The following is a 10,231-nucleotide window of genomic DNA, read 5'->3' as shown; positions in this document are numbered from 1 at the left end:
TGGAAGGGAGACAGGGAATGGAGCTTCTGACATTTTCATCTTATATTTAGTAGGAGGTTGACTCTGCCTCCAAGACTCATAAGGGGGGTGTATCAATCAGTTTGTGTTAGGTTATGCTGTGTAACAAACAACTTCCAAACTCTCAAAAGCTTAAAAGAGTGAATATTTATTTTTCTCCTTATACTACATGTCAGTTGTAGATTAGCAGTGAGTTCTGTGCTCATCATGATCTGTCTAGAATCTGGGTGACTAGAGCAGCTGCCATCTCAAATATTGCTTATCACTGTGCCAGAGACAGAAATCTGGGTGAATTCCCTTTTAAAACTACTAGCTGTCCATGACAAAGCTCACTTCCAATTTCATTTTGCTAGCCAATGCAAATCAAATGGCCACACATAATTCCAAGGAAAGCAGAAAGTATAATCCTGCCATGTGTCCAGAAGATCCTGGAAATATATGGTGTACTACCCTAATGACAACCATGATGGTAAATTTTCCAAACATAGAAAGGGAGTTCAGATGCTGGGCAACTCCAATACAAGACAAATGTCCAGTAGAGACTGTCTTATTTATATCTTTTCTATATATCGCTATGCTCAGTCTAGCTCAGTAGCTATTAGTAATATAGTAAGTGCTGAATGAATGTCTCTGGAATAAAAGGATATGAATATAGTTGTTTAAATTACCAAATCTCACTATAATTAAAGCTTAAAGAGAGATACTTTTCTATTTTAACTCCACACTGTAAAGCATGATAAATATAAGTGTTATTTGTATGCAATGTTGCATTTAGAAAGCTTGAGATCCAGAGTGGTACATTGGAAAGAGAGAGAAAAAAGAGTTTCATCTCAACATTGCTTTGAATGTCTTCACTTGTCAGTTTCCCCTACAGTGGGGACACTTTCTCCTGTGCCTAGTACAGAGTTTGGTAGTGGTAGATATACAACAAAAGTAGCTCTGCTATCCTTAGCTGGGTGGTCTTGGGGAAGTCACATCCATTTACCCATAGGTTCCTCAGCTGCACAACACACACACGCATACACCTTAGTAATATGTGCCTTTTGTACTATAAGAACCTCATATGATAGAGAGCAATACAATTGTGCGAATGCGGTTGTCATGTAATGTACTAACAACACAGTAACTTCCACGCAGTGTCCACTCAATAGCTGTTTGTTGACTATGTCAATAACCATTTGCTCTATTTTTATTGTGGAATGAGGTGGATATCTAAGAAAGAGTGTAGTGCATTTACAAAAGTTTGCCCAAGGTGCTGAGGTTGAGGAGTTTGGGAACCTGTTTCCTATCAAATCGACGATAATAATATTCAGTAGGCTCTGTCCTCAACTGTCAAAGGTCAAACACTTCACAACTACTAATGGGCTTCTGAAGCTTTCTCTCTTTTGCTAATCACGGCCCCTCCCGCTAGCCGTCAGCCAACTGCCGCAAAGCCCCGCCTCCCGGGGCGGCTCTCCAATCGGCTGCGCAGCCGGGGCCCAACCCTCAAGAGTCACGTGATGCGCCAGTCCCGCTTCCGGCGCGTCGCGGGCGGCTGACGTCGCTGGGCCCCGCGTCGCATCAGGGCTGGCCGGCGGTGGCGGCGGCGGCGGCGGAGGCGATGGCAGCGGACACTGAGCGGGCTTGAGGGCTCGGACCTGCTACCTCCCGCGCGACCTCGGCCCGACCCGGCGCTGCGGCCCCAGCTCGCTCCCCTCCTGCTTCCTCCCCGGCCGCTGCCTGGGCGGAGGCGGAGGCGGAGGCCCGGGCTGGCCGCTCTGCTCGTGCCCCGGCTTGGCCCCGGACGGTCCGGCTGCTGTGCGGAGAGGAGGCCGAGTCGGTAAGAGGCGGCGGCGGTGGCGGGGCCTGGAGGCCGCCTGGATCCCGTCTGGCCGCCCGGGACGCCCCCGCGCTGGTGTCTCTCTGTGGCCCGCTCCCCTCTCGCGTCCCTCCCCTTAATTCGCCGCCCCTATTGTCTGGGCGCCGCCGCTCCCTCTCCTCCTCCCTTCCTTCCCCCCTGCTGAGGGCCGGACTGCTGTCAAACCTGGAGGCTTCTCCTGCTCCCTGCCAGCCTGGTCTGAGCCCTTCCTGTCTGTCTCTGCCAACCCCTCCCGCCCCGCATCAGTCCCCTACCTTCTTTGGCCCCGAGACCATTCTCTGACCTTTGCTTCTTCACTTTCTCGGTGTTGCTAATTTTCTTTTCCCTCCCAGTTGTCATCTCTTGCAACGTTAACCATCCAGATATGTTTTTGCCATTCTTGTTTGCGTTCTTTTCTGTTTATCTTCCTCCGCGTTCTCTCTGTCCCCTTTTCTCTTTTTGCTTCAAGTCTCCCCCCCCCCCCCGCCCAATAGATTGTCGTACTTTGCCTTTTCCTAAATTCAAATTCCAGTTCTTTCTCCTTTCTCCACTCGGTGAAAAGGAAATGGTGCCTCATCCCAAAGTATCACTGGAAGTTTGTATGTCTTAACTCCACATTTATGGGTTAGATGTTTAATTATAGAAAATAGTGTAACTGGTAAACACCTCTTACTAAGTTCTTCTTATGAAGAACAGTAGAAAAGTTTGGTTAGATTTCTACACAAATATTTAAATAACTGCTTTATATGTTACACGCTGACCAGACTTTTAAAAAAAATAAATATCCTCTGACCTAGCTTCCTGTTAACTTTAATGAACTAATCTTTGTTCTTGACATGGCCAGAGGATAGGCTCCCCCCCCATGAGTATTTAGGTTTGATTTTATATATTTTTATGGCAAGTATTGGTGTTATTTTTACCCCTTACCTATTAGATTCTTTCGAAGAGGGAAGGACAGTTGATTTTTACTTTTCCTGTTATGTCTTGTCCCTTTTGAATTGTGAGCAAACCATTAAAAAAATGCCGTAGTTGTGTATTTTCTTTTTTAACCTGGGAAAGAGCATAGTCCTATTAGTAATTCTAAATATCAAAAAGGTTTTAGGGATCTCTCTTCCCCCCCCCCCCGCCCCGCCCCGTAACAGTAGGTGTGCATTCTTGATTACCTGTTACGTTTTGATTTAGCCTGTCTCAAAGTGCATTCATACTCCTCAACTACAGTCAGTGAAAAAGGCTACCTCAGGTGTTCTGGGTGTCCAGTGTGGCCAAAAGGAGAGTAAAGAGTGTGCATGTCAATGATGTAGAGAGATTCGAATAGATACTCCTTTGTAGTTTTCTGTTTGTTTGAGTACTATGACCACTTTTATTTGTCAATGTGGGCACTGACTATATTGAAATAAGAGTAGAAATAAATTCGCAGTTAAAAAAATCCTCATCATTATTGCTTATTGAATATGAAGTATAAGGAAGAAATTTCTGTTGCAACTTTATATGTTAAAATTATTGAATCATTTGCTACCAAAGTAGGAAATCATAGCTAATGAAAAATCCTACCCACAAGAATTATTATTGATGTTGTCACTGGCAGAGAAGTGTCTGCTGCCCCTTTATATGCTCTTTAGTGTCTTATCAATTGTTGTATACTATGAGGCACTCAGTTGGTTGAAAATCTTCCTTAATTTGTACTCTTAAGAATTTCAGTGGTCATATTCCAGAACACTCAGGTGTCTTGATTTTTCAGAGACAGAAAACTGTTTTCAGCTGGTGTGGAGAATTTTCTTGGATATTTTCAAGTTAAAATTTCAAGCATTTTAGCCATTAGCAAGTTTTAATGCCCATCTGTTCTTCTTTTTAAGTAGTTCTTTTTTATGTCCTTTTCCTTGATTCATGATCAAGACTGCTTGCAAGGTATATTGTACTTTACCTACAGATACTGGTAATCATCATTCAAATTTCTTTAAAATTTGGCAGTTATTTTAACTTTTCATGTAATGCTTTTAAAATTCTGTTTTATTCCCTATGCATTTATGCATTAGAATCTAACTTTTTTTTTTTTTTTTTTCCCTCTTGAGGTAGTGAAAAGAAAATACTGAAGAATAGGATCTCAAGATGAGTAAAAAGCCCCCAAATCGTCCTGGAATCACTTTTGAGATCGGTGCTCGTTTGGAGGCACTGGACTACTTACAAAAATGGTATGGAGAATACGGAGCTCTTGACCAAAAGCACGACATTGGTAGACTTACACATGTTGGTCAGTCGCTGTTCTTTTGACTGTGGCAGAAGCATTAATGTATTCACATTTTGAATACACATAGACGTTGTTTTTTAATTTTCTTCCTCTTCAGCAGACCGTGTAGGTTTAGCATTTCAAAGCTATATTTTCAGAATCATTTTAAGGTGTTTGAGAACTGAAAATAATTATGTAGACTATGAGGTATAGAGAGGGTCAGTACTTGTGTACTTAATATGAGCTAGAGTGGTGGTGGGAAGGAGGGAGTTAATTTAGATAACCAGCTTCCCAATATTTGGATGAGACTTGATATAAATTTGTTTTCTTCGCCTGTGTTAGAGGTGATCTTTTAGAACAAAGAGTTTGTTGATGGTTAGCACAGTCACTGTTCACTATCCCATCTAAAATCAAAAACTAGTTTGCCTCTTTCCCCAGGGAATAGTGGACTAAAGGCAGGTTGTTACTGTCCCATAGTAAATGGGCAGTATTTTTAGACCTTTTTTTAATTTCTTCTGTTTTGGTCATGTGTGATAAGTAGTGAATTTAAGCTCCTAATATACCCCTAATAAGTGGTATAGGGATAAAACCACCATCCGGAAAAGAGAGTAGAAGAAACAGCACACACGGGTCACTAGGCCACAGTAGGAATGACAAGGACTCCCTCTTTCTCCTAGGGAATGCTTTCCTTATTCCCCTTTGCTGCCCTCTATTTCTTGTCCCTGGGAGGAAGTCTCTTGTTGCCATTCTCAGCTCTCTACCTGAGAGGGGCATTTGAGAGTTCCTCTTTGGGGAGTGGGGTTGTCTTGGCTGTCTTGAAGCCCATTTATTTTGATGAGGGATCTGGTGGCTTAGCAACTCCAGGACTTCATTCACCAGACTTTTTGACATTTTCTCTCACTACAACTCCCTTAAAAACACAGTGGGTATTTTGCAAATTTGCTCTTGATTGATTTGCATTAAGTCAACTTCCTGAGTTGGCAATGGCAGGCGGAGAAATCTTGTTTAGTCATGATATTTGACTTTAGACCGGTCTGGGGTTTTTGTCTCTTAGTAAGTGGCTTTAGAATTCTGCACATGTCTCTGATACCCAGGTTAATGGGCTCTGTCTTGGGCGCTGCTCTGGGACATTTTGAAACTACAGTTTGACTTGGGAAGGCAGTTGTTTGGCCTCATGCCTATAAGATGCATCTCAGAGGGTAGTTCTTTTTAGGGGACCTAACTGTTAATCTCATCAGGTGGAGCGTGTTCATAGTACTTCAGGTGGGGCTTGGGAAGCACCTGGGACCAGGCAGTAGCATCTCATAGTCCTGAAGCTAAAAATTATTTCCAGACGTGGCGGAGTGTTCACTGGGAGAGCACACGTGCTCCTGATTGAGAAGCGCTGCGTTAGACCATACAACAAAAGATGCCAGTTTAGTCAGTAATTGGCTATCTTTGATTCTCATTTGACCAAAAGAAGCTTTTCACTCAGAAGGCACACTGTTAAACCTCCGTGTGGTATGAGAAATGATGCTGCTTCTTTGATGCTAATCTTAATTAATTTTTTTTTTAATTACTGGCTTTTGAATCACTAGTTAATTCATTTTAACATATTTTCCTAGGCTTCCAAACTGACAAAGTTGCAACTGAAAAAGCTTCTAGTGTTGGAGGAGCACACGGTTTATTAGTTTTCTTAGAGGTTTTCAGGGAAATTAACATAATTTCGGTATTAGTAAGAAATTTGCTTTCGGTGGTGAAATGTTTTCTGATTCAGCAGCTGTCAAACTGATGATCCAGTGGTTAAAATAAAAAGATTATAAAAGAGAACTGCTTTAAAAATCAAGCTTGAATGTGCTTTTAGAGTATTTGGAATTTGAGAGAAAAAAATATAGTTGTAGCTGAAGTTTTTTCATTGTCTTACACTTCACACCGAGGAAATTTCTAAGTGCTTAGGTAGGGTGGTAACAAGCATCTGTACTCATTAATGAAGTTTAGCTTTCATTTTAATGACCCTAGTAGTATGGTCTCCTTAAAGTAAGTAAACATTGGCCAAAATAATCACATATGGAAATCACTGAAACTTGTCAGCAACTTGATTTTTATGAGCTCATTTATATGAAGATTTTAACATTCTGCTACAGTTGGAATTAAGGAATTAAGAGTATTGTAAATACATATTCTAGGTAGTTAAATAATTTTTTTATTGTGACTTTATTAATGTTGGTAGTTTCAAGAACTAGTTAGTCTTGGGCAATCCCTTTCATTTAGTATTAAAGTACTTTACTATAGAACAACTAATTACTACGATTTATTTCGTTTTATATGGGCACAAGAGAAGTTCTGTGAGACACTGTACTCTTAACAGGTTTTATTTTTAAATAAGATAATAAAGTTTATTCTTCATATCATTACATTTGTTACAGGCCATTCTGTATTTCACGTAAATGCTGCAGATTTTTGCTTTAATATCAGGTAAAAGTGTAGAAGGGTTATTCAAGTGTTGAGAAACTTCACTATTTTTGTGAGGAGCAAAATAGTTAATCGCTGAAAATATACTGAAATGATTCCCCTCTGTCTTCTAACCCTCCCTCCCTATTTTCTTTCCTATTCTCTTCTGTTGCGTCCATAAAGAATGCTTAACCTTCCACATTTATTCAGTATAGTTGGAAAAGTATTGAGTTCTTATTTGACATGAATGTCTTTTGAACTATTACAGGCAATAAGCAGGGGGGGACAAGCAGGAGTGCAGATAGTGCTTACTGGCCCTCCATGCAAGACACTTCCAGTAAGCCATGTATCTGTTATGAAGGAAACAATATCACCTGTTGTTATGTTACCTTTTACAGAGAAGGGCAGAGGGAAAGTTATGATAGTAGAGAACCCAAAATGTCAACTTGTCCTATATATAAAAGATGTTTCCTATATAAAAAATGAAAATAATTTTTACTGTGTGCCCTGGAAAGAAAAGGGTAAACTCTAAATTAAGTGGGCAGAAATAAACTGACATTAAGCTTCCACTTGTGGGTTTGGGGTAGATTTGATTTAATAGGAAGGTGCAATCTATTTTTCTTATGGAAGGGACATTATTACTGCTTGAGCAAACCATATCACATATTCTTCAAAGTTCAGAAAGATACTTCATCTTGAAAATACACTCTGCATTTTTTAACATAGTGATTTATTACTTTTTGTTTTCAAAATCACTTTAAAGCTATGTCAGAAAATTCACTGATGGTTTGATTATTTACCAATAATTAATGAATGCAGGCCCTAAGAAGCTACTAAGTGGCCAGTCATCTCCAGGTCCAGTATGTGGTTTTTGGATTTCCTATACTGTCTAAACCTAACTCCTGCTGAGTAGTGTAGGTTTCTTAATTTTTCTTTTCTTTTTTTAATTTTTTATTTATTTGGGGGGGTTGCTTAATTTTTAAAAATGTAGTTTTGCTTATAACATACTGGTTAATTTCTTTCTCAAAAGACTTTTAATATGCTAATGTTTTCAGATAATATAATCAACCATCTTTGATCTTACCTCCATCATATTTTCTATCACACCCCTGACATTCAAATGATGACATATCAGATTTATTTTTATTTTTTATTTTTTAAAGATTTTATTTATTTATTTGACAAAGAGACAGCCAGCGAGAGAGGGAACACAAGCGGGGGGAGTGGGAAAGGAGGAAGCAGGCTCCCAGCGGAGCAGGAAGCCTGATGTGGGGCTCGAGCCCAGGACCCTGGGATCACACCCTGAGCCAACGGCAAACGCTTAACAACTGAGCCACCCAGGCACCCCGACATATCAGATTTATAATCTCTTGAATGCACTGACATCATAAGATTGAAAAAAGAATACAGATTGTTGATACAGGAGTGTATTTGGGGAAAGAGAAAGTTTAGAGTTGAAGTTCTACTGGAGATACTGTAAGTGGATTCTAAAGACACAAGAGGCAGGTTCAAAGTCAGACTGTCACTTGCTGGTCCTATGAATATGGGCAACCTCTCAACCTCAGTTGGCTTATCAATAAAATGGAAGCAGTGTTACTGGCTTTTACTTAAAGGATTATATTAAGGATCAAGTAATGTATTTAAACTTGCTTCAGATTCTATGAAATAATACATAATTATAAAGCACTGAGGTAAATGCAAGGGAAGAGGGAGAGGTGAAAAAGAAATCTTTGAGGAGCTGAAGGTTTTAAATGTAGCTTTAGTATTGACATGAGACTGGCCTGGAATGTAGAAGGAAAATCATGTCATTGCAACCTGCTATAAAGCATCTTTTTGAGGTGATTGTAAAATCTTTTTGTTTCTGCAGATCTTTATAGTTTACAAAGCACCTTTGCAGATAAACACTCTGAATACCGTTCAGTGAGAAAAGTGATCAAATCAGACTGGTTTGGACTACTGATTTAACTTCTGTCTTTTTAATGAAATTCAAATACTGTATAGCAAGTGACTTAGTTATGAAAACAAAACAAATCAAGTATTTTGAAATTTAAATATAGAGTTAATTTATTTATTTTATTTTATTTTTTTAAAGATTTTATTTATTTATTCGACAGAGATAGAGACAGCCAGTGAGAGAGGGAACACAAGCAGGGGGAGTGGGAGAGGAAGAAGCAGGCTCCCAGCCGAGGAGCCTGATGTGGGGCTCGATCCCATAACGCCGGGATCACGCCCTGAGCCGAAGGCAGACGCTTAACCACTGTGCCACCCAGGCGCCCCCAAATATAGAGTTAATTTAAAACATTCAGATGAGTTATGTTCTTCTGACCTTTTTTGGGAATATTCCTATTTAATTCTCTTCTAGATCTAAAGGAAAGAAAAACGAAAAAAAAAAAAAAAAAAAGAATGTGGAGATGTCTCCAAGTATCAGAGTTTGATAGAACAGTGTACATTTGAATTGGCAAATGCTGTTTCCACACATTGGGAGTTTTTTGAACTGTATGGAACGTTTTCAAATGTGTTTTTAAAATGTTCATGACCAGAATTTTAATAGCGTGGGAAAATTGAGGAGATTGTAGCAAGTACAGTGCTTTCTAATTTGAGTAAAAGTACATTATTTTCTGAATAAAAAGGGTTGCTTTTTTCTAATTGAATTTAGGTATTCAAAGGCAAACATTAATAGAAATAAGTTGTGTTATCTATATTTGGAGTAAAAGAGTACTGAAAAGTAGTATGTGGATCAAATTTAAAAACCAGTCTCATTTTTAAATTACATTAGGTGAGTTTGAAATTTATAGAAACTTTAGGCGAACACTTTTAAAATAAGAAATCTTTTGCTGATATGAATAAAATTTTTGTATATTGGATTTTCCTAACTATATTTGAAAAAGATTGATTCTTACTTTGAGTCACTACCTACCTTTGAAAACCTAATTAGAGCTGTAGAATCAGAAAAATGTACAATCACATTTATATACCAAAAATATTGAATTATATATTATGGGTGGTCATAGAAAACTTATCCACAGACTCCAGATTAAGGACTTTTCTAGCAGAGAATTTCAAATTGAAATCTCTGTGATGTGTTTTTTTTTTTTTTAAATCTGAGATTTTTACATTCAGAAAGTCACAAATTTTGAATCTTAAGATCTAAATGAGCTCCGTTTAATCATCAAGCAGCTCCGCGTCAGTGCGCACTGTAGTTACTTAATTTTTAAAATTTTCACCAATAAGAGCCCTATAAACTTTTAACCGTAAAGATCTCTTTCTCCCTCCTCTCCCCTCAAAAAATGTTGAAAGCAAGGTTAGACTCTGAATGGGTCATAGTACGTGTGTTTATTATATAACACACCTAGTTCTTGTTCTTACTCTGTTCTTCCTTTTGTTAAATTGATTCATTTTCTATAGAGCTTTTTCTTCTCTGCTCACGTTTTTTGCTTATCCTAGTTTTCTTGGAAGGTGAGAGAAAGGGAATATTGAAAAAAGTAAATTTAACCGGAAGTCAGAAGATACGGGTTCTAGACGCTGTTCTGCTGTGAACTGTGACTTTGGAGAGTTAGTTCTTTGTTTTAATGTCCTTAAAATGAGGGTGTGACATATTAGCTAATCTTTCAGGTCCCTTGAATTAGAAACTCAGATTTCTTTTATCTGCTTTCCACGTATTCAGGGAGGATAGATTTTTTTTTTTTTTAAATCTCACTTTTGAATGGGTAAATAACACATAC

At 38.9% G+C, this 10,231-nt stretch overlaps 1 protein-coding gene across 11 annotated transcripts in view; it reads left to right on the top strand.

The window, feature by feature from the left end:
- Positions 1–1,561: 1,561 nt before the first annotated feature.
- The window catches only part of PHF20L1 (PHD finger protein 20 like 1), an 84,115-nt gene continuing 75,445 nt past the window's right edge, over positions 1,562–10,231 (top strand). For 6 of the 11 annotated variants that reach the window (XM_087864609.1, XM_045812243.2, XM_087864606.1 and 3 more), the window contains exons 1-2: positions 1,562–1,837; positions 3,925–4,044. In XM_087864609.1, the coding sequence (XP_087720735.1) occupies positions 3,962–4,044 (83 nt within the window). In that variant the 5' untranslated portion in view covers positions 1,562–1,837; positions 3,925–3,961. The remainder of the gene's footprint in view (positions 1,838–3,924; positions 4,045–10,231) is intronic. The other 5 variants (XM_087864610.1, XM_087864608.1, XM_087864607.1 and 2 more) reach the window with 2 other exon arrangements.

Source organism: Ursus americanus, chromosome 9 (genome assembly GCF_024610735.1).
Source record: "Ursus americanus isolate L20-20 chromosome 9, mUrsAme1.1.p, whole genome shotgun sequence".
Taxonomy (NCBI): Eukaryota; Metazoa; Chordata; class Mammalia; order Carnivora; family Ursidae; genus Ursus; species Ursus americanus.
Note: the sequence above shows the minus strand (reverse complement) of the source record. Positions and strands in the feature narration are given on the sequence as shown.